The 23804-nt window shown below is 39.4% G+C and overlaps 1 protein-coding gene across 9 annotated transcripts in view; it reads left to right on the forward strand.

The window, feature by feature from the left end:
• Positions 1-23804, forward strand: part of MEF2A (myocyte enhancer factor 2A) — an 81648-nt gene that overhangs the window by 41185 nt on the left and 16659 nt on the right. For 4 of the 9 annotated variants that reach the window (XM_085588940.1, XM_085588939.1, XM_085588936.1 and 1 more), the window contains 3 exons: positions 13836-13985; positions 16785-17004; positions 17441-17500. In XM_085588940.1, coding sequence (XP_085445066.1) covers positions 13836-13985; positions 16785-17004; positions 17441-17500 — 430 coding nt within the window. Of the gene's footprint in view, positions 1-13638; positions 13771-13835; positions 13986-16784; positions 17005-17440; positions 17501-23804 lie in introns of all 9 variants that reach the window. The other 5 variants (XM_021552595.4, XM_021552597.4, XM_021552594.4 and 2 more) reach the window with 3 other exon arrangements.

The raw sequence follows: 23804 nt of genomic DNA on the forward strand, positions 1-23804 counted from the left end.
ACAGATTATTCTTGACAAGTAATTACTTTTCCTGAAGGAAGAAGTATTTCTGCAGAATAAAATGGGAAGAATTTCAGGTTTTATCAGGATTCTGTATCCATATGGCCAACAAAATGTTTTAATGTATAAAAAACAATTTGAGACTTTGTGCATTCATTGTTTTTAAATCCAAAAGAAAAGAGGGAGATGAAGAGGCACTGTATATTTTCTTTAGTGCAGGACATTGAGATTGTTGCAGGTTACTTACAGTAAGATAGCACTTCCATTTTGGGTCCTTCTGTCCCTCAATAAGGCCTCAGAAAGCAGCAGTTGCACAGTTGTTTCTCTCCCAGCCTCACTTCTGGGAGTCAAAGGCTGAAGATGGCTCCTCCTGCCTGTTTAGCTCAGCTTTTAATCTTTTTTCCATGTTTTAATTTTCCTTGATTGATACAGTAAACCAGGGTTTATTTCACCTACACTTGGCCATGGTGGGTTTTGCTTGTTCCTCATCTCACCTCATCAGGCTGAGGTGATTTGATTTTTAGGAGCCTGTGTAAAATGTGACCTACTTTCCCAGTTGGCATCTGTGCCCAGGAGAATTCCAGGTGGGTGTCAGTTAATGAGCCTCTCCTGTGCTCTGTAGTTTAATGCTGTTTTCAGTGTAGTATAATGTGCTGAATAAGGCTTAGGTTATACCCCAGATATTGACAGCTGTCCTTGAAATAGGTAACGATCTGTAATAAAAATGATAACTAGAAGGTACAAAAAAAATCTCTCAAACTATGGCACGTAATTATTGCAATCATACTCATTCTTGTGGAAGGACTGCTCTGGTATAAATTCCAGCAAATGATTTGGATGTTTGTATTAAATACCTTACCATGGGAATAGGTGACTGTAATGGGGAGTAACATTTGTGATGGCTTGGTGTGAGAGTGGTTTTGTCACAGTTCAGGCAAAGCAGGTAAATGACCCTGCTGCTGCTTTCAGCAGGGTCAACAAGGCAGTTTAATCTTCTGTAATCAGCTGTTTTCTTGCATTAAAATACATTTCATTTCTTCATTTTCACAAAATTTTAATGGAGCTGTTAGAGGAGCAGTGCACGTTCTGTAGTCAGGAGCATCTCTGGGATCAGAGTTGGGATTGTTGGCTCCTGGCTCCGAGTGAGCACGGAGAGCTCAGCTGCACGTGGAGAGCCTGCAGCAGGAAGAAGCAGATGCATCTCCCCAGCCAGATGGAGCATATGCCAAGAGACAAGTGTAACAGTGTGGGGAGCATAAACAGAAAAGTTGGTGTTGAAACACTGTGTTTATAAACCAAAAGCTCTCTGGTTTTGTTTTTCATCCAGCTTTCTCCACCTCCCAGCATTGCTTCTTTTCCAGGCTGGGAATAACCAATGTGTATTTTGAACTGTTGTTGGTGCGTAGTAGTTTGTTTTGGTAGCACTTGAATTGGTTCATTGCTTCCTTTTTTTTAAATTTGGGTTGACTTCATATGAAAATGAAGATCTGGGAATTGTATCTAAATATATACTTGGATGTACACATACAAAATTAGATGAGAATGACCTTCAGTTAATTGATCTTATTTCCTTCCTCGGTAGATACCTGGTGTATCCGATCTAGATAAGGATTTGCAAAGCAATTTGGGCTTCCCTATTTTGCTATTCAATGCTAAAAAGTAAGATGGTGGAAACTGGGCCAAATGCTTAAAAAATAATTATTTATTTGTTTTATAACATAGGCTACACCATAATTTTAAAAATTTCTTCTTAAAAAGAAAATGCCCTGCAACCAAGAAAATGAAAACTGATGCTGAATGTATGTGACTAAAGTCTCCAAATCTATGTGAAATGTCAGCACAGCTTTACAGAACTGTGAGGTGGCACCAGGAATGCTGATGGTTAAACACACACTGGAGATTGGAGGGAGGCTGGCACTGTGATGTGTTGTTTTGCATTCCTGTGTATTTGATAAATGGAGAACTGCCAGAAGTGAGCAAAACCTGGGGGGAATAAAGAAAGAAAGAAGCTTTGGGCTGATAGAAGAACATGTATTGGTGTAGTATTATGTATATTTGTAGTTCAAACCACTTGATTTGGTCTCCAAACACTGTGGGAATTAGTGGTGCATGTTTAAAAGAAGGAAAAAGCTTAAAAATTATTTCAGTGAAGGAAGGAAAAGACTTGGTAATCTGCCCATGATGCTGAGAAAATGTAGGCATTATTGGGCTTGATTTGCTAAATGATTATGTAAATGTAATTATACTGCATATAACATTTCAAATAATTTGAGATGGCACACAAATACCTTTGAGACATTTTAAGGAGGTGGTTGAGGAGGATTTATATATGGTTAAGGACTAAAATTTTCTTCTAGCTTACCTTAAAAAGAGGGAAAGTGCTTGAAAACTGAAGTGGTCTGGAATGAGTCATCAAAAGCTTTTATATATATATATAAGTATGTATACATACATACATATATATATATATACACGTATATTTTTATGTGTTTGTGTATAGTGGTTTGAATATTTTTTTTTTTTTAGTAGAAGTGTTTGCTATAAATCTGAGTTACAAACAGACTCTACCTAAAGATTTTAGTTCCCATTCATGGTTTAGGAAAAAACACTTACCTTAAAAAATTTTAAATGTAGTCAAGGGAGCAAATATTTATTTTCAGTACTGTGACAGAAGACAACTGTGCATTTTGTGCTGAAAAGAACAGTTGCCTTTTGTGATGGTGTCTTTGTCTTTCATTTCTCCCCCCTTCTCTTTCTTTTTAGTTTGCGAGATTAAATTCAATGCTGAATTCCCACAGTATTTTTTTCTGCCTGTTTACTATTATTGATTTTTCCATATCTTGCATTTGGTAATACTGTTTTACTCAACAATATTTTAATTCTTTGGCTGTGCTGAAATTGCTTTGGCCGTACAGACGATTAACGTACCTCTTTATTTATTTATTTCAAAATATCAGATTATTGGTGACTTTAAGCAAGCTGACAGTACTGGCAAAAAGTTTTTGTTCTGAGTTAATGTTTTGCATTCCTTCATTGCTGATATATAAAGACTTTTGAGAAGTAGGATAGACTGAGATTTTTTTTGAAGCGGCTTTGGTTCGCCTGCAAATAATCTAAAGCTGTACTTCCCTTGTATCTAAAACAGTGAATAAATTTAGTGTTTTAGGGTTAAGAATACATTATTTCTTCTACCTCTTTAAAACAGTGCCGGTGCTTTAAATTTACCATGCTCTGCTGGTATTCTGCATTTTGATGAATTCCAGATTTAGTCACTACTTAAAGCATATAGATATCTGAAGTTTGTCTAGAATGCATCTTTTTATAGAAATTTCTCAAGTCTTGCTAATAGCAACTGTACTTGGCTGCTGTATTGCCAGCAGTGATTTTCTGTAGCTGCAGTTCAGGGTGCTCTCTGTCCTACACCAGGCCTGTCACAGTTACACCAGTGACATGACTTTAAAGCTGTGAACTGAAATTTGCTGTGATGTTCTCATTTTTTTAATAAATTACCAGAAAAAGCTGATCACTGAGTGCTGTATGGCAGCTGACTTGGCTGTGCATCATTACAATCTCAGATTGGATCGGATGCTCCTCTGGCGGCTGTGCTGCTGGGAGGGCCAGAATCCTAAATCTGTGTCAAATACTGGTACAGAGCTTTTGTGTGCTCTGTCTACCAAAAATCTCTGCAGAATCAGCCCTGCAATAGGCAGGGATTGGATTCTACTCTGCCTGAAACGTGATTTTATTTCCCAGCTGTGCAAAGCATGTTTTTCCAATTGTTTCTCCTCTGTGTTAGGAGAATATTTTTATTTTTGAAATTTATAGGGCAGACACACAACGTCCAGTTCTCACACCCACTGCTCGGGAAACACTTGTCAAGGATTGAGTTCTGGGTTTAGCTGTTCTGCAGACATTGTGTTAAGTAGGATTGAAAATTGACTCCAAGAAAATCCGCAACAGCTCATTGCTTGTTAGTGCTGGAGTTCATGCAGGCAGTCACACAAAGACATAATTATTGTATGAACAAGTTCTTCAAGCTGTGCTGGTCTCGTGTATTCTGCAGCCCTTGTGTTGCTGCAGAATTTGGTGCTTTTGAAATTCTGTAGTGACAGAAAAGTGTATTTTTACTTTGCAATTTCAAAGTGAGGACCATGGCATCTGTTGATCAAGAGAGAGTGACTTTACACAAGCTGTGCGTGGAAAGAATAGACCCAGAACAAAGCATCTCCTGCAACTACAGCAAGATGAAGGGCTGTTCTTTATGTGGTAGGCTTGATTTCAGTGGAGACTTAATGTAATCCCATCTTTTGACTTCAGGTTCATGGGTTTGGTCGTGTCTTCTGCCAGGGATTAACCACCTTGCAGGAGGGACAGCAGCAGTGCAGCTTCTTGATAGTCTCTGTTCCTCAGCCACTGTTTCACATGATCTGCCCAGAGGAGGGGAGGGTCATCTCCACTGCTTCACTGCTCCCTGCCTTTTGGACCTCATCATGTCTGCAGTTTTTAAAGTGTTGCTTTTGAATAATCTTACTGCTTGGGCCATGAGCTGATGGTGCTTGTGCAGCAGAGGGCTCAGGGGGTCTGTGGCTTGTTCCCTGCCAGGGTTTTGCTGCAGCTGCTGTGGCCCATGGGGGCTGTGACGCTCAGCGCTCACCTGAACAAAACACTTCCCTTGGCAATTGCTCCTGGAGTGCAGCTGCACCTGAAGAAGGAAAATATTGGTGGTGGCAGTTCCTGTGGTACAGCCCTCCGAGTACCTAACAGCCTGTGACATGTGACACACAACATGTGAGAAGCCATTCTTCACCATACTTGGAGATGAGTACACATCCAGTTCATTTAGTGACTTACCCAGGGTTTTTTGGTACGGCTTATGTCATATCAGTGATGTGATATTTCATATGGGAGCCCTGTAAGTCATAGTGTAGGCTATGGAATGCTAGGCAAGTTAGTTAAATTTGCAGTAGGATGAATTTTAACTTAAATTTTATGTTTTACTGGAAATACTAGGTAATCTCAACAGGAAGTGAATAATACATTTTTATTAAAAACTCCCAAATATTTTGGGAATGTTGTAAAGATTTTTTATATCAAAGCTGTTACACATTGTCCCACTGTAAACTCTTCTATAACTGTAACAAACTGGTACCATTTAAAGCCCTGCTCTTTCCTGCATATAACTTAAAATTTGGTATTTGCTAATTACAATGACTTTTAAAAAATAATAAAAAAAAAATCAAAAAAATCAAGCATTCCAGAGCCAGTCTTTATCTAATGTTGACATGAATTGCATGATAAAGCTTATTCAAATTTCTCGGTCCCTGATTACTGTACAGCCTTTTCTCTCTACCTTTCAAGGTCCCACCTTTGATTTCCCACCCCTTTTCACATTAAGTCAGGAGAGTCTTCCAAGTGGTGCTCTTGCTTTTGAATAATTTGCACTAAATGGAGGCTATGCAGGAAAAAGCATGTTAAATATATTATGTCGACACATATCTGAGAAGTTCTGTGTTTGAAACATGAATTGTGACATTATTAGAGCTGTGTCTGGAAGTCCCACATTCCCATTATTTTAGTTCGGTATAAACAGAGATGGAATTGTTTGTACCCTATTTCCTTATTTTTGGGGAGGCTCTCTGCTTCCTGTTGTACACACTGATCTCAGGTGGTGTTTTCAAATACCTGCTTTGAGTTTTCTTATTCAGCCTGCTTATTTTTGGGGTGTCTTTTTGGTGAAACAAGATGGCAGTTCCGTACAAATATTCAAGATGTTAGAGCTTGTTCTGGGAGATGAAGCCAGTGCCCATAATCTTACATGTGAACAGTATTTTAGCAATAGCATAAATCCTTGGAATCTACTAAACATTTTCTTTGGGAATGGTTGCCATTTGTGTTGTAATTACTGTTTTGATAGCACTAAATTATCTTGAGTACCAAGACTCTGAAACAGTTCTCCTTTCCAATTTTAAAGCTGTGAGGAACTATTCAGGACAGAAAGTATTTGTAATTGCAATACTGCATGGGCAGGTAGACCTAAAGAGCCCCATTCTTTTTATTAAATGAATTCTAATCAGAGTTAAGCCATTTTTTTTTCTTGGCAAACTCTAAGTAGGAGATAATATTTTTCCTAAAGAACTTCTAAAAGATTATGAGGGATATTATGCAGATGGATTGCTGCACTTGGAAACTTTTCATGTTCCATATGGCTTATCTGCAGTGCACTGTTGCTGAAAGGAGGCCTTCAGTCAGCTACTGCTGCTGCTGATTTATAATTTAACCATTGCAAGCACACATAAAGATCTGCATTTGGGAGGCTGAGATTATACATCTATGTTGTGTTATTTGGGTAAGGACTGAAATAAAGCATTTATGTGCCATGAAACATCTCTTTGAGTATTCTAACACAGAACTGTGTTTTGCTCCATTTTGCCATTAATTTTGTTTGTTTGCAAATTTATAGTCCCTGGAAGGACTATAAAATGTATTTAATTTATATGCTAAGGAGTAATTTTTGCTTCTTGAAGATGAATATCAGTCTATTTTGTCTTTTTTTTAAATAAAAAAATTGAAAAACATAAGTTAAACTGGCACTTTAGTACTCTTTAGTGGGAAAATCTAGTTGATGGTTCTTTCTATAACACAGGTAAATGCAAATCTGCTCAGTGATATAAAATTTAATGATCTGCTGAGTTGGATAGAAAGTGAAACAAAGACAAATGCATCAAAAATCGGACTTTGAGAGCTTGACTAAGCTGTCACTGTGGAAACAGCATTATCAGTGCTAATGGATTAGTAATCATTTTAAGTCTCAAGGAGTTCATTTAGGACCGAGCAATCCAGCTTGTTTGTAGGTCAGCAGCTGCTTTATAAAGTCCACAGTTCACAGATAGTGTTTCTCTAAAATCACAAATACAAGCAACAGCTGCCTTTCCTGTACCTTCTAGTCCAGAGCTGGGTAATATTCTGGGGGTGAGGAGTGGATTTTATAGCCCATAAAGTTCTAATTCTTTAGTAATTGCTTGTGGTTATCTACTTAAAATAATGTTTCACAGCAAAGATGCTTCAGGCTGGAATTTAAACTTCATGCCATATCAAGTCTAAAAACCTTTTGTATGTGTTATTTTATATAAATGAGAGTTTGAATCCTGAGTGCCATCTTTATCATATCTGGGAGGAATTTGACAGCTAGCTTTCATGTTTGGCAAGCCAGGGATACATGTTAAAATTTGCCAGATACTGGAAGTGATCCAACATTTGAAACAAGACAGTGTCTTTTCTTAGAGTGGTTTATAGCAGGGACACTGATAAAATTTCAAATCATGAACATTTTTCATTTGTAAATGCTCAATACCTTTGCCTAAAACTGAACATAGAGCATTGCTAAAGGGTCTCTTCTTTTTCTTTGTATTTTATGGATAATGCCAGGCAGGCTTAGAAGCTTTTTATTTGTAAACCCCTGGAATAAGTAATTAATCCTAAACCTCCTTTTTTTTATAGCAAACTAGAATATTTGGCCAAGAAATACAAGCTGTAGCAAACTTTAGGCACTACACTCAGAATTTTTCAAGTCCATGTATTTTTGCATAATGTCAATTATTTGCTTTTTAAATATCACTACTAATTGAGCACAAGTATGGAAAATATTATTTAAGTAAGCTGAAAGGAGAGTATGTCAATAGTTCAGATTTTCTTTAGCATGCAGTATTATGGCTGGGGAGCCTGCCAGAAAGATTGGGAAGGTCTTGTTCTTTAAGAAGTTAAGCTCTCCAAGTTGCTTAGCTCATGGAAATGTCTGTCATAATCTAATTTGGCCTCCTGTGCGTTTCAGGGAAGTTTTGAAAGCTGGGCACCACTCCTTCCCTGAGCTGGTTTGGGATGGATGTGTTTGTGGCTATAATTAGAATGTGAAATTTGAACTGATAGCGTGGCAAAATGTAATTGAAAATGTGTCAGGGCTACTGAAAGGAACAGTATTAGGGCTAAATGTAAGTAGCTTCCCAGCTCAAAAGGACAGGAAGACAGCTTCATAAGGAAATTTGCAGATGCTTCAGTGGTTGAAGTTGAGAATGTTAATAGACCTGAGGAAAATATATCAAATTTGTAAACATCACATAAAACAATACACTACATCTGTCTGTGGAAAAAGAAATTTCAGCATACAGAAATAATGTTGCTGAGTTTAAATAGACAAAACACTGAGTTGAATTATCTGGTTTTTCTCTGGCTGATCTGGTTTGATGTTTGTGCTGCACTGGGGATTCACTCCTGCTTGGATTTTAGACAGTGGTAAATTCATGTACCCGGCACTGTAGGGTCAAGGTCTGACTCTGCAGAGCTGTGTTGTTAGTTTAGAGAAAAGAAACAGCAATGATGATGCTTCTGTAGCCAAACTGACCCGCAGGAAGTTTAAAAACTAAAAATAGCTTTTGGTGGCTAAGAATACTCCTCGGGTACTTGAATATGTTTTATACATAATAAGGGAGACATAATGATATCTAAAGGATGAGACACCTTACTATTGTTCAGGCTGATGAAAGTGGAATGTTTTGTGTTATAAAAGAAGAGAAAAACAGCCAGATTTTAGGCTCAAGTTCTTGGCAATAATATGTATAATGAAGAAAATAATAAAACAATTGTCTTGCTTTCAGCAGGACATTCTGCTGCATGCAAAGCCTGTAGTGATACATGTGGTCCCTGCTTGCTGTGGGAAGGGAGCTGAGCTGCAGCAAAGGAATATGCCCTGCTTTGTCTCACTGATCTTTCATGTATTAAGAAAGAAAACTGGGTGGGAATGTGCTGCTGTGACTGCTTTATTTGTCCTTCGTTGTGTGACTATCACAGAAAAAAAAGGTGTGGCTTTTCATGTAGGATGTGACTATCAGCGGTGGTGTGGTTTGCTGCTGCCAGCGAGGCTGGGCCAGTCCTTCTGCCTCCTCTGCCCACACGTTGGCCACCCACCTATTCCTGCTGCAGAAGAGCAGAAAACAGCAAAAATAAGTTAATTAAAGAATGGACAAGGAGATATTTTTTTTAATTTTAGTGACACAAAAATATTCTCCACTATTGCATGGCATCTCTGCATGCATCAGGAAAGTTTAATCATTTATCCTTTTGATATCCATGGTGGAGGTGCCTACCAGAGCAGCAGTAATACTTGGCAGTACTAGTAGGGCTTTTCCATTACTTCAGGCCTGAGGAATATTTACACTTTAAAAAGTGTATTTTATACATATATTTAAAACATATTTACTCCAAATTTGTGCTGCTTTGCAGCTTTTCCATGCTCTGATTGCAAGAGCAGAAGGAGAGCTAGCCACAGGATTTAAGTGAAAGGTTTGTCTTTTCCAAGGGAAATCACTTTTCATTTCAGTCTTAGTCAAATTTTGGACATGGTTTTCCCAGTGATTTGGGTTGAAATACCAATAAAAATCTTTTCTGGCCAGCTCCAATAGTAAGTGCAAAAATAGAGCTGTTAACATGATACATGGTAGCTTTGACAGCAACAACCATTTCCTTTTTGTGTAATATTACAAGAAACCAAACACTGAGTGTTTTGAATGACCTGACACTTTTTTACACTTCATAACACTTTTTACACATGAGGTCATCCTACATTCTTGCTTTAAAGCAGAAAAATATCATTTCCTGACGTGACAATGAACGTAATCAAGTTCTTTACAGTTCTGCCAGGGCTGGTAAGGAGCCCAGATCACAATATCAGAAGTCTTGGCTTTTTAACCAAACCCAATGATGGGAGCACAAAACCCGCTGATTGTGCTCTTTAATCATCAGCAGCGTTTCCTTTGGGGGTGGGATGGCAAGCCCGGGTCTGGATGGGAGGGGGCCAGCTGGGGGCTGTCACTTGGTCCCTGGAAGCAGTGACCCATCCATGTGCATTGGTTCAGAGCTCCTGCTTCCCTGAGCAGAGTCTGCAGCCCCCTGGGAGCTGGGCTGGAGCAAGCCTGGAGAAGGTGGTGCCTTCATCTCCTGCTCCGGGGGCTCAGCAGCCGTCAGGCTCCTGCCTTCCATGTGCCTCTGTTGGATTTTGTGGAAGGAAGCTTGTGCTAGGATGATTACACTGAGATGCTTGAATATCAGCTCTTCTTCCTCAAGGATCAAACAAAAAATGACTTTATTGTGCTTTTATGCTCTTTGCTATTTGTATTATCAGTTTCAGTAAAATTTATATTGAATTGTAGAGAGAAGCCAGTTATTCCTTTCTGTTGTTGTTTTGTGAGAAGCCCTTCTTCTGTTCCTTAGATGTTTCTTGCCAAGGCATGATTCTTTTCTTAAATTAGCAAAATGCTAATTTTAATTGCAAAGTGCAATTAAAAACTATTTTGCATATGTGTGGGGAAGTTCAGGAAAATATTGGGGCTCTTGTACCATGTGCTTGACTGCAATATTTAAACCCGTCATAGCTGGTCTAGCCATTCTCATACAATGTTTTCTAAGCTCTGCTATTCAAATCAAAATAAATCAATACTAGACTAATAGTATTGAACAGCTCCTGGGTCAATTCTGCAATATTAAGATGAGCAGAGCTGTCTGGAACACTTGTGTAGTGACGTTGTGTGTCACAAAAATGTATTTTTGTGTTTCCTTTATTCTTTAAAAAAATAGATTTTGCACCTGCATTGGTTCATTGTAAATACTTAGCATTATTTTCTGAATAAAACTAGTATTTTTCTCTCATCAGTTGGTGCAGCTTGAGATCAAAGCTGCACAATCTTAGTTATTGGGGCACAATACAGTGTGTTGGCAAACATGTTGGAACAATTTCCAGTAATTTTGGCTAAGTCTTAGAGGAAGTGGAAAGTAATACAGATTTACTGAAAGGGCTACACATTCCCTTACATGATCTGGAAAACAAGACTTCACACCAGGAGATAACTGCAATGAGAATCCAATAACAAAACTTGAAATTTAATGTTCTTTTCCCCTTTTGCTGTGGTAAGAAAAAATTCTGCCTTATATTTATTAGTCTCCACTGCAAATACTATGATTTTGTTCTAAATGAGCTTGTGTATCACAGCAGAGAAATAAAACTCTTTTCACGTTACACAAATTACTTGGTCTCACCAAATTTTTTCCTCTGAACAACATCAGAGTTAATAAAATTTGAATCTCCGTGATAATACCTTGAAAATTGCTCCGATAGCCGAGTTATTTACATTATTTGGAGAAACAACAAATTCTAGCACTGGGGAATCTGGAGCTGTCTGTGGAGTTTGGATTCCCAGCAGCGATGCCGGTGCCGGTTTGCGCAGCGGGGCCTGTGCCGGCCTCGGCTGCGCCTGCCCGTGCCAGCAGCTCGCGGCATTCCGTGCGCAGCCCTGGCCACGGAGCAGGAATGTTTTACTATTGTGTTACTGGGCACTGATAAAAGTTCGCAGGCTTTTTATGGTCAGGTCCTCAAAGTGGCACTTGGTGTTTTGGTGATAAGGAGGCAGAGCTCTGGCTGTTGGACCCAGCCTTATTATCTGTGACAGGGGACTGTGGCTTAAATCCCTCCACAATGACAGGAACCCCATCTGGAGTGACGGTTTCCAGAGCCTGAAACAGGAGATACTGAGGCATTTTCCTTCCTCTTGAGTCAAAGCAGAGTTAACCCCATTGTTAGCAAAAATGACACACAGTCACTGAGAGGAAGGAAGCATTTTTGCATTTGAATCTCTTCCTTTTTGTTTAAATCTGAGGATAATTTTCAGACCATTCGGGAGGGATGAACTTGGCAGCATTACGCTAAAAAGCTTTCGCTGGATTGCTTTAGACTATTGAAAGGAGCTCTGCTGAAGCTCCCTTGCTGCAAGACTTCAGTTGCCTCAGTGTGTTTATCACAGGAGCTGCACTCTGTGTGTGCAGTCTTGCAGCCCTTTCCTTGCAGAGCCTCCCTGCAGCTCTGTCACCGCGTGCCGGGCACCGCGCGCTGCACCGAACGCACCTGAAGACGTTTGGGTTCTCTTTGCAGAGCGCCGTGGGCTGCAGGGGTTAAGTGTAATCCAGATTACACAGCGTTAACATTTTCCCTGCTGATACCAAAGTGTAGCAGAGTGGCAGGCTGACTTGTTAGGAAGGGCTGCAAGAGGGATAACAGGCTCCGACCTTGAGAGGCCGAGCTGCCGGCCCTTGTATGGCCAAGTCCATTGACGTGTCCGGCTATTGGTGGAGGAGCGGCGTCGGAGCTGTGACAGGTGCTGGAGGAGCCTACACCTGTTTTCCCCATATGCTGATTTAGTGATTACATTTTTGTGGGAGTTCCAGATACTGTGTGGGATACATGGAGCAAGCCAGGAAACTTGAGAAGGAATTGCAGCTTATGGTGAACTGTGATATTAAAGAATTTCAGGCGGCGAATTGGATTTTCAAGTCCTGCTTTCAAGCTGCAGTAGAAATAAGCAGGATTTTGCATATATATGAATAGCGAGGAAGTCGTGTGTATTTTTTATTGTACTAAAAATCAGTTGACAGTAAAAAATGCTGGTGAATACTATGAGCTAAAATATTTTGTTTTGTAAATCAGAATTTCAGTGTGTAATGGAGATTGCTTCTGTAGGAAAACATGGGGATTTTTATGGTGCTGGAAACGTCAGCTCGCAGATTTCTGATATTTAAGGGTTTTAATGTAAAATTAATGGAATATAGATAATTTCTGACAAAAAGGAAGTATGCAACTCTCTTGTGCTTGTATAGTCCTACTGCCGCTTTATGTATGGATAACATATATCTGTTTAAATTTTTTATTGCTTTTCTTTTGAAACTTTAAAAAAAAATTAAAGATTTTTTCACAGGTAATGCTTTAAATATTGTTTTGTTATAAATAAGAGCTTGCAGAGAAAAATTTCTGATTGTGTAATAGGGTGAAAAACAAAACCAAGAAATACAAATATATCTTGTAATTTGGTCACGAGACCTGTAGTTTCACATCCTTTCTTTAATGGCTGGATTGTAGACAAGCTTGCTTTTTTTTTTTCCAGGGGATGTTGATGTGAGTTCTCCATCAGAAAACAGGAAGTAGCTCCATAAAGTTAGTCTGAAGGACTCTGAAAAAGCTTATATTTAGCAAACGAAGTCATTTTAGAGAGGGATTATGTAATTTCTTTTTTGCAGTTCTTGTTGTCGTGCAGGATGACAGGAAGATCCTGTCTTTGTCAGCTTTTGAGACTGAATGTTACAGATATTAATGTCCTGCAGTTATTGAACTGGATCAGAATTTTAGCCACTGTGTTTGTCAGAATTTAACTGTATGCTCTTTAAAATGTGAATATTAAAATTGGGATGCTAAAATCAATTCATTAAAGATCCAGTAAACTGGCTTTTGATTACCAGTGAATACATGAACTCCTTTGCCACAGGCTTGAATGATCCTTGTCAGGCAATTCACTTCATCAGCCAATGTCTACAAATGATTTTGCATGCAGTGCTGGGAGATGAAGTGCCTGTGAGATGGCACCTGGGTGAACCTTTTCTCATTGTGTACTTTGCCACTATCTTGGAAGACTGATTCTGTCTGTTGCACAGTGAGTTTTGTCTATGAAAGTTTGATGTAGTTTCAGGGGCTCTGAATGATTCAGTAGTGTACAAAACTTCTTGGCAAGTTAGTATGATTTGTATGTGAATTTTCCAATTGTATTTCAGACCTTAAGAAAGAAAGGCCTTAATGGTTGTGAGAGCCCTGATGCTGACGATTACTTTGAGCACAGTCCACTATCGGAGGACAGATTCAGCAAACTAAATGAAGATAGTGATTTTATTTTCAAGCGAGGCCCTGTAAGTACTTTTATTTTATCTCTACTTTTTATTTGTTGATCCTTTTTATTAACTTCATTATTTAGGCTCTGAACAAGAAGGAACACAGAGGGTGCGACAGCCCGGACCCTGACACTTCATATGTGCTCACGCCACATACAGAAGAAAAATATAAAAAAATTAATGAAGAGTTTGATAATATGATGCGGAATCATAAAATCGCAGTGAGTACTAAAGTATGGTTTGTGCTTCTCTTACATGCATGAGAATTTTCATGGTGTTTGCTTACCACTGAAAAGCACTTCAAAGACAAGAGGATGTAAGGGCTTGAGAAGGGAAAAGGACTTCTGAGGAGAAATGAGATTGTGATACCTGGTCTTGTTACAATACATTTTATTGTGAAGGATAAGAAGAATCATCTCTAGCTTTGGTTTTGCACTCCTAGTTTTTCATACCTTTGGAACACAAGATGACATTTCAAAATTTCAGGAGCCTACAGCATTACCTAATCCTACCTAAAATATATTTACCAAGATAGGTTTTTGTTGTAGGATGTAGGATCATTTATTTACATCTTGTAGGCCTTCATCTGTCTGGTGATCAAGATTTTACAGTATGTGACAAGCAGGCAAATAGAATTGGATTAATTTTTTTCATCTAACCAATAGAATTTATTTTGCTCAAGTTTGGATGTAGAAAGTTGTTTAGATATTTAAAATCAAGGCTGCTGCAGAATGAGAGCCTCAAAACATTGTTCCACTGAAATTCCAGCAGATACTTCCTTGAACACCGAAGGATATTTTAAAATTTTCTCCCAAGTGCCAATCCACTGTGTAGCCATAAGTCACTTGGCTCCAGAACTTCAGTTTGGGGATAAAAGGAGTGGAAATGTTGCTTGTGTTTTGTGGAGGTGTTCATGATGACATTTAATTTCCACCTACAAAAATCAGTTAGTGTTGAGTATTGCTAAGTATTTTCCAAGGAAACTAATACAGGGCTCTGCCACAGCCTTTGAATATTTTAAGAATGCAAATCTTGTAGCAATTAAAGGAGATGAGCTGTGTGGGTTAATCTGCACAGACCCTGGGGCACTTGAGTAGTGTCTCCAAATGACTGCTGATATTGGAAATCATTTCATCGTTCAGAGCCTAAGAGATCTCTGGGGACAGAACAGCAAACTGACAGTCATGACACCCAGCATCACTTCTCTTATGCTTGAATAAAGCCAATATATTTTGGGTTTTCTCTGTTTTGAAGATTTTGATATCTGAGTTTTTTGTGTTGAGACATTTTCAGGTCTCATCTCTCAGTATGTTACAACTAAATGGGTTTTTGGTGAACAGCCTATATGTCTAGGTGGACATCAGTGTAAATAAAAAGGGCAACATTATTTTTTAGCTCTACAGCTTTGTATTTGTAACTCAGATTTTACCAGTTATGTTTCTGTTTCCAGTACTTCTGGGGCTGTATAAGAACACAGTTTCTCTTGTTCTCCAGCACTCATTGCTGTCAAAGGATAGGAATGAGGCAAAGCGTGAAGAATTCGCTCGTAACCAAATGAACACCATAGATGGGCAGACAGCCTTCATTGTAAGGTGTGGGGGGAGGCTGTCACTTATTGGTTCTGTATTGAGAAACCTACAGAAAAAATGTTCCAGTTGTTACCTCCTAGCAGTGTGTTCAGCATACTTAAGGTATTTCCAGTTTAGTTTGAGCTGCTTGACAGTGTGCTGTGTAAAAACACCCTGGTTTTGGTAGATACCGAGTAGTTTCCAGTAGTTTCCCCTTAAAACAAGCACCAGCGGGGCTTGTCATTGGTTAGATACTGTGAATGATTTGCTAGCTTTGTGTTGTTCTGCTTCATTAATTTTTCCTTCCATCTGTGCCAAAAATTGATGATTATTCTTAGAATGCTTCAGTAGGGACATTGTTGTTTTTCTCACTAGTAAGAGATTTTGTTTCTTGTAGAGAATATGTTCTGCTCTTTTAATTAGTATAGTTATTGTGACATTTCTTGTATTATCTAACTTTTCATGCAGAAGTATCATTCTAAGTGATTTTTAAACTATATATGATGAAATTGCATTTTTTAAAGGTATTTGCTAGGTCATGTGTGTTGGTCAATTGCCTTTGACTCCTTAATCACAACTATCACCACTCTGTTCTGTCTATAAATACTCCTGGGGCTTTGCTCTTCAATTGTACCTGTCATGGTTTTGTTTCCAGTAATTATAAGAGTTGTGAAAAAAAATAGTCCCTTTTGTTTCAGAAACCCATCACTGTCAAAGGATAGGAATGAGACAAAGGCCAAAGAAGTTAGTCATGACCAAATGAGTACCATAGATGGGCAGGCAGCTCAGCTTTTGATTCAATTAAATTGTTGAATAACAAACATATATACTGCAGAAAAACAGTTGTCTTTTAAATAATGCTGTAAAAACTAGAATTTTAAAAAAATAGATTTGCAAAAAAGATGGAGTGGTTATTTGAACAGGGGTTTGGGGAACCTGAAATGTTTAAATTCAAATTATTGAACTTTGTGATTTTCTAAAGATCTGTTTATTTTTTAGTCTGTTGAAAAAACAAAGTGTTAGAGATTGGTAGCAAATTATTCCTAGAAAATGTTATTACTAACTTGTTCTTTTTTGTGTGATAACTCTTTGCAATGTGCATGTTTATGCTTACATTATGAAGGTACAACAATTCATTGATTTGTAGACATGTTTAGCTTTTCATTCCTTTGTAATAATCCAATTAACTGTTAAATTTGTTGTGTTTATAAACTTGTGAGTTCATATGAATACTTTCAGTTTTCTCTCTTTGAACTTTACATATTGGAGAAGTTTGAGAAATTCTTACTTTACAACAAATGGATGTTTTAAAACTGTATGCTTAATAGAGTTTAAAAACTAACAGAATTAACTTTAATAAAAACCAGCAAACTGCTGTAACTGAGAATTTTTTCTAATGTTCCATTGCTGCAAGCACAGTCAGTGCTAACGGTGCTGTCTTGTTCCTCATCTTCTCTCCCGCAGCCTGGCTTGCCTGCCCAGAACTTCTCCATGTCGGTGACGGTTCCGGTGTCCAACCCCAACACTTTAACCTACAGCAACCCCGGGAGCTCCCTGGTGTCCCCGTCGCTGGCCGCCAGCTCCTCGCTCACGGACACCACCATGCTGTCCCCGCCCCAGAGCAGCCTGCACCGCAACGTGTCCCCCGGGGCGCCGCAGAGACCGCCCAGCGCCGGCAGCGCAGGTGAGCTCTGCTGCAGCCCCTCTGCACCCCTGCATCTCCTGCAGCGCCCCAGGAGCCCTCCCAGTCACCCCTCCTGCACCCGTGCATCTCCTGCAGCGCCTGCAGGAGCCCTCCCAGTCACCCCTCCTGCACTCGTGCATCTCCTGCAGCGTCTGCAGGAGCCCTCCCAGTCACCCCTCCTGCACCTGCACATCTACAGTGCCCCAGGAGCCCTCCCAGTCACTTCTCCTGCACCCGCGCATCTCCTGCAGCGCCCCAGGAGCCCTCCCAGTCACTTCTCCTGCACCCATGCATTTCCTGCAGCGCCCCAGGAGCCCTCCCAGCCACACGTTCTCAGTACTGTTGCTGCATGTGCACAGCTGAAGTTTTGACATGCACAATTACACGATGCTGTAATGGGGTGAGTTGGTTTAATGCTCTGGCTTATTTTGATTAGGTGGAATGCTGGGGACAGCTGATCTCTCAGTGCCAAATGGAGCTGGTACCAGTCCAGTGGGTAAGTGCAGTATCATGTCTTTGTTATAAAAAATAGTCTCGTGGTTTCAGTTTCTCAGTTATTCAAAAGCAATTTTTTATTTTGACTCTTTGGAAAAAGTGGCTGTGGAGGAACAAAGGTCGTAATTTTTTTAGCTGCACTGTTATTGTCAAGTTTTATGAATTATTATCAGGCATTTAACTTTTTGCTGGTGTGCCCTTTCTACTTCAGTAATATTTGCCTTTTTTATTTTAGTGGTTTTCAGTAGTAGCGTGCTGCTGCTTTTGAGTTTCTCTACAGGTGTAATTGCAGCATTCTAAAAACATCTTGTTTGCCAAATCTGAACTATTGCACTAAAGGCAGTTCAGCTCAGTTCTCAACTTCAGTATTTGCAGGACCTGGATGTTTGATTCTGGTTGTGGTGCCAATCAGAATGAAGCAAATACAGACTGTATTGTTTGTATTGCCATGTGTATCTTGCTAATCATTTTCTAGCAATTACATGAAGAAAGCAATAAATCTTGGAAACTAACAGCTAGGATCTGTCTTAGTTTTGGATGATGATCAGAATTTCTTTTGAAAACAAATTAGAGATTTCACCAAAAATCAAATCCGCAGTATTTTTTGGCCTTCAGTAAAAATATATGATAGCACTTTTTCATTTCAATAATGTTTTGTCTCCCCTAAACAAAATTTAACACTCGGATAGAGGGACAGGCAGACACTGAAATGTGTCGTGCCACAGACAGACAAAATAAATGACAGCTCACCCACTTTGGTCACATTCCTCCTGTGCCTCTGGAAGCTGTGCTGGCTGAAGGTCAGTTTTGCAAACACACCCAGCTCCCCTTGGGAAGTGTTCATAGCATGGAATTAGAGAAGCAACTGTTGACCTTTCAGTGTTTGCCCACTGGCTACTTTGTGTGGCAGCTGGGAAGAAGTTCTTTGAACATCAAGTCAGGCAATTGAATTGATGAATAAAAAATGCTGCAGCTCTCCAAGGCTGAAAGCACAGGATTGACTTTCCACCCTATCCATTCCTTGGCTATGTGCAGCAAAGATATGAAATATTAAAGAGTGGTTTCCATCAGGTAAGCAAGATTTTAAATGGAGGAAGCTTCCTCAGTTGAAAAAAGATGACTATTTTTAGAAACTGTAGAGGTCAGATGTTGATTTCCATAGAATTTTTCAAGTCAGACTAAATAAGTTTATTATCAGGCTGTTTCAGGCCTCTTTCCCAAATCAAGCTTTATTAAGCCCAGCTTCAGATTTAAGACTCCTTCCTTCAATGTGCAAATAAGACAGTGCTTGCTATATGGTATCAAACTCTAGAAATGCCCAGTTACAGCAGCTTGGGGGACATATTTAATGCAGTAAAATGTTTTCCTCCTTGCATTTATTAATAGTTTATGTAAAAAGTCAAAATGCATCACTTATCTCTTATTTTGCAGAACATCACACCCAAGATGTTATACATATACCCACTCACTTCTAGAAAGGTTTGTCATGCAAGTGAGAGTTGTGACTGTACAAGAACAGGGGAACATCTTTAAGTACCTCTAGTGAAACAAATACCTGGTTAATACCAGAATGCTAAATCAGAGAGGTACCCAGAGTTGTCAGAGCTCCACTTGCTGTAAGTTATGGCATAAAAACTTTGTAACTATTGACAGGTGCACAGGAACCTTCTCAGTTACAGCCACAATCAAGAAATCATACGTAACCAGATTGACTAAATCTGCTGTCAACTTGAGCTTGACAGCTGCTGTTGAAATGTATCTCATGTTAATTATGTCTGCAGACAATAATGGTTTTAGTTTCTTGCTGCATTTATTGGAGAATTCACTTTAAAAAAAATTAATTTCTGCTTTTAGCTTCCAGGTGAGTGTTTTTTCTTTTTAACTTCTCAGGAATGGAGAATTCTCCTGTGGATGTAGTGAAAGGTCACATGCCATATTTGCAGCTCACAATTTATAGGAGTGATGTCAGAGGTAAAGGTGGAGTACTGGCATATCCATATTCCCATGTATTCTCTTATAAATAAATAAAGGAGAGCTCCATCTTCTTCAGTATTATGAAGTTCTTGGGAATCTGAGGTTTTGTTCTCATTTTCTTGAAAGACACGTATATGCCTTTATCACTTAGTAACGAGCAAGTAAAGGTTATCTTGCTTATTTGGGACCCAGTTCAAACAAAGATGTTGCATAAAATGGCTCATATTGAGTTCACACAAGTCCTTTTCTCAAGTCCTGTGTAACTTGATTGGAATGGAAATCATTTGCTTTAGCAGTCAATCTGCCAACTTAACAGTTTTTCTGTGGAAAATAACTTTGAGTAAAAATATCTGCATGTTGTAGCAAAGATTGGTAGGTGGTTTTTTATATCCAGAACAGAAAATTTTGTGATCACTTTATAATACTGAGAGCTTACTTCACATGCAGTTGTCATAACTCTGAAAAAGCATTTTCATTTTGTAATATTTTTAAAATTCTACCCACCACATGCAAAACATTTGCTGAAAATTTTTACTTGGCAAATATACCAGTTTTGAGAGGGAAAAAATGTCCAGCATTATAATGGAGCTTTCTCTAGAGGTAATTTATTTTTTCTGTTAATTAGATCATATGTTTCTGAGCTAGCACATTGATGATTTTATTGCTCCTGGTCAATGTTAAACCCCGTTCAGTTTGTGATGGGCATCAGACGTGCTCCAGGAGTCTCATATGACCAGGATGGGGAGAACACTTCAGGCAAAGTAGAGCCTCACATGCCCAGATACAGGGGAGAGAGAATTTGGCTTAGGATTGGATGGATGGGTGGATGGATGGATGGATGACATTCATGACATTCCATTTTGCCATGAGTTCTGCTTTGCTGTGTTCCAGCAGATTGGTATCATCCCATGAAGCATCCACAGGTTCCCAGTGAAATGCACTTGCAGTGACCTTGTGCCATCTTTGAGGACTCTGAGAATCAGAAAAGCTCAGAAGTGCCACCACAGTTACTCAGTCTCTAGTTTTTCTTGCACACCTTTCACGTGTGGTGTTGAGCCAGAGCCATGCCAAGGACTTGAGCTGCTTTTCATTGCCAAGGCTGCATGAAAACCATAAACCTTAAGACCTAAGTTCTTCCCAGTCCTAGGGGATTCTTAAGGAATTTTTGGAAGTGGAAGCTGTCTATGATTTCACAATGACACAGTATTTTCTGTCTGTACATTTCTGTGTCAGTGAGATAGCCCTTCTTATCAATAATGCAGATTATGGACACAGTTAATCTTCTGGAAAACAAGAAAAAAAGAAAAATAACTTTTCTTTCCTCTTACATTTTTACCATCAGGAGAATGGATAAAAAAGATCTGGTTTGCTTGAGTACTGAATGTTTCCTCTTTGTTCCAGAGCTGTATCTTCTCTAATGTCCTCACTGATCTTCAGGTTCTGAGAATGTGAAGTAACCTTAGGAATACTGATTTTCTTTGGAGCAGAACTGAAGGGTGTATCTGCAGGAAAAGCTGTGTCTTGTGAGCTGTTGGATCTCTACTAAGAGTCAATCTAGATCATGTGTGGTCTTTTATCCTGGCCCGAGGAGGGATTTTGCAGAGGTGCCACTGACAGCTTGCACATGCCTGTAAACTGCTTGGAGCTGGCAGAAAGGGATCAAGAGAGAACTGGGAATAGCCACACCTGTAAATGGTTCCCTTTGTCTTGAGGGCTTGGCTGATGGGGGAGGCTTCTTGTTTGTGAGGATAAAAAAATCTCTGAGCTTGGTTTTGCGCAAGTCTGAATTTGCTGCAATCTGGAGTGCACCAGAGGCTTCAATAACAGAAAGGCTCTCTGTGCACACCTTTCCAGTTGTGTTTGGTTTGTGAAATGAGAGACACCCCAGCAGGGGTGTCCAACTGACTCCTGAAAAACACCTCTTGCAGATTCAGGCAGATGTTCTGCATTGATGCAATCAGCCTCTTCCTTAAAAAAGCAGCTTTCTTCTGCCTCTACCCCACTCTGACACTTCCACAATGTCCCCTTGCCAGCCTTTTAACCTGCATCAGCTACAAGCCTTGGCCCTGTGCAGGAGGAAGGATTACCTTAGGAAAGCAGCTGTAAATAAGCCCTGTGCATGTTCCTACTTCAGGCTGTGCACTCCTGGTGGTATTTCAGGTCTGTGCTTCCTCTTCAGTGTGACAGTAGGAGCAGTCCCAGGCAGTCTTTCAGAGCTCCTCACTCCCCAGCTCTATGGAGAGGGATCTGACTTCAGAATGTTTGTTCACCTGCTGCTAAATGCAGCACTCAGAGGTTCCTGCTGTGCTGTCAGCAGTGCCAGGGCATCGTGGCTTACCTTGCTCTGGTCTCTGATCTCTGACAGGACACAGGTCAGCCCAGCAGCAGGAGTTCACCTCCTCCAGGGAGGGGCTGAGGCATCCCTGAGGAACTCGAGGCCAGCCTATTGACTGCTGCAGCTTCCTGGCTCTCCTGAAGGAAAGGGAGTTCTGGGAGTGAGCTGCAGAGCAGCTGTTCCACAGGGTGTGAGCTGAACCATTTTCCTTTGCTGGATGTTACAGCACAAACAAAGGCTGATCCATCCATCTCTCTCTGATTAAATCAGCTCACAAGAAATGACTGGCTGAAATCAGCATAGAAAATGTGCTGGTAAAAAGAAAGAAAGTATTTGATTTTTTTTTTTTGTTTTTTTGTACTGTAGTTCTTTCTCCTTGGAAACCACCCATCTGCATGACATGAGGTCAGTTCAGCCTCTGAACTACCCTTGGTTTCAGTTGAAATTTCATATCTTGCTTTGTGTGTTTGTTATCTTACCGAAATTTCTGATTTACTGAGAGATACATGACAATTCTGGTTAGAATTTGTCATACAGAGAACAAATTATTAATCTCCCAGCCAAGTTAAAGTAAATCTCAGCATTTCCATAATGTCCCCTTGCCCAGCATACACTGCCACATCCCAGGTTGTTGTAAGCATGTCATTTCTCTCCCCCTTTCTTTGCCACTCTTTACATTGGCTTTGTATAGACACACAGAAATCATCAAGTTTAGGAAGCAAACTGGTGTAATTAACTGTAATCTGTTTAATTGACAGAAGACCTAAAAGACATCCCATTGTTGTTGGTGATGTTTCGCTCAAATACAAGAGCAATATGCCTTTATTTAGGTTTGCTGTTGCATTCAGAATAATAGCCACCCCTTTAAATTCTAAATATCCTTGAAAATTCTTTCTCCTTTTATGTAGCTGTAGGCAAAAGAAAATTTTCAACAACCTGAGAAATGAGCTCTTTTTAAAGTTCTGTAACATGACTAAGCATTCCCTTGACATTTAGTCATGTGTATTTCTTTTTTGCTGCCTTTTAGTGTCTAAAGTACTGCCTTAGAAGCATAAATCTTACATGTTAGACATGTTTCAAGACTGTATATTACTATCAAAGGTATATTTGAATTCTAATTGTAGTATTATCTGAGGTATTGATTTGTAAAGATCAGTAGAAATGCATTTATTTCAGATTGCTTGAGATACTACAGTAAATTCTTTCCAAAGCTAATACAGAACTGGAGCCTTTTGAAAGGATGGTAGAATCAGCAGTGATTGCTGTACAGAGCTGAAAATGGTAGGAAAGGCATATGCTGTTTTTAATTTGCACTTGAATCTGTCATACTAGCCCCAAAGTAAACAAATGGAGCAACTAATGCACACAGAAGTGCTATTGTTGGTTTTTCTTGCAATATGTCCCCTTGCCCAAGGTTCTTCATGTCAGTGTTTTCCTTTAGTAGATCTTATCTGGCCTCCTGATGCCTCATGAATCAATGGCTTGTTGCAAACACAATTTTCAGTTTGCTTCTAATTGTGTGACGTCTATTGGGTATTATGATGTCACTGGAGGCATAAATATTTATTTACTACAATCCTTTTTTTCCTTAATCTTACATGGCTTAGCTGCTTGCCCACAGTTATTCCAAAACTGTCTGTAATTTGCCAACTTTTCTCCAAAATTAACCAAAAAAAAAAAAAAGGGAAAAAAAAAAGAGAAAGATTAATGGCATCAATGCCTGTAATTTATTCCTTGAGTAGTAATAAGTACATGGAGTACTTTCCAGCCACGTGTGTTCATTGTTTCAGCTGATGTGATTTATGTAGTGAAATATGAGTCTGGCTCATGTAATTGAATGCTGTGTCTTGGGCTGCAGGACAGTAAATGAGATTAAGCTGTATTATGTCTCTGAAGGCAGAATATCCAGTTGGTATCATGGGTGGGTTGTAACATTTCACTTCAGAAAAGAAGTTGCTTCAAAAGTAAACACTTTCTGGCTAAACAAGAAGTAAGC

Source organism: Lonchura striata, chromosome 10 (assembly GCF_050655825.1).
Source record: "Lonchura striata isolate lonStrDom1 chromosome 10, ASM5065582v1, whole genome shotgun sequence".
NCBI lineage: Eukaryota > Metazoa > Chordata > Aves > Passeriformes > Estrildidae > Lonchura > Lonchura striata.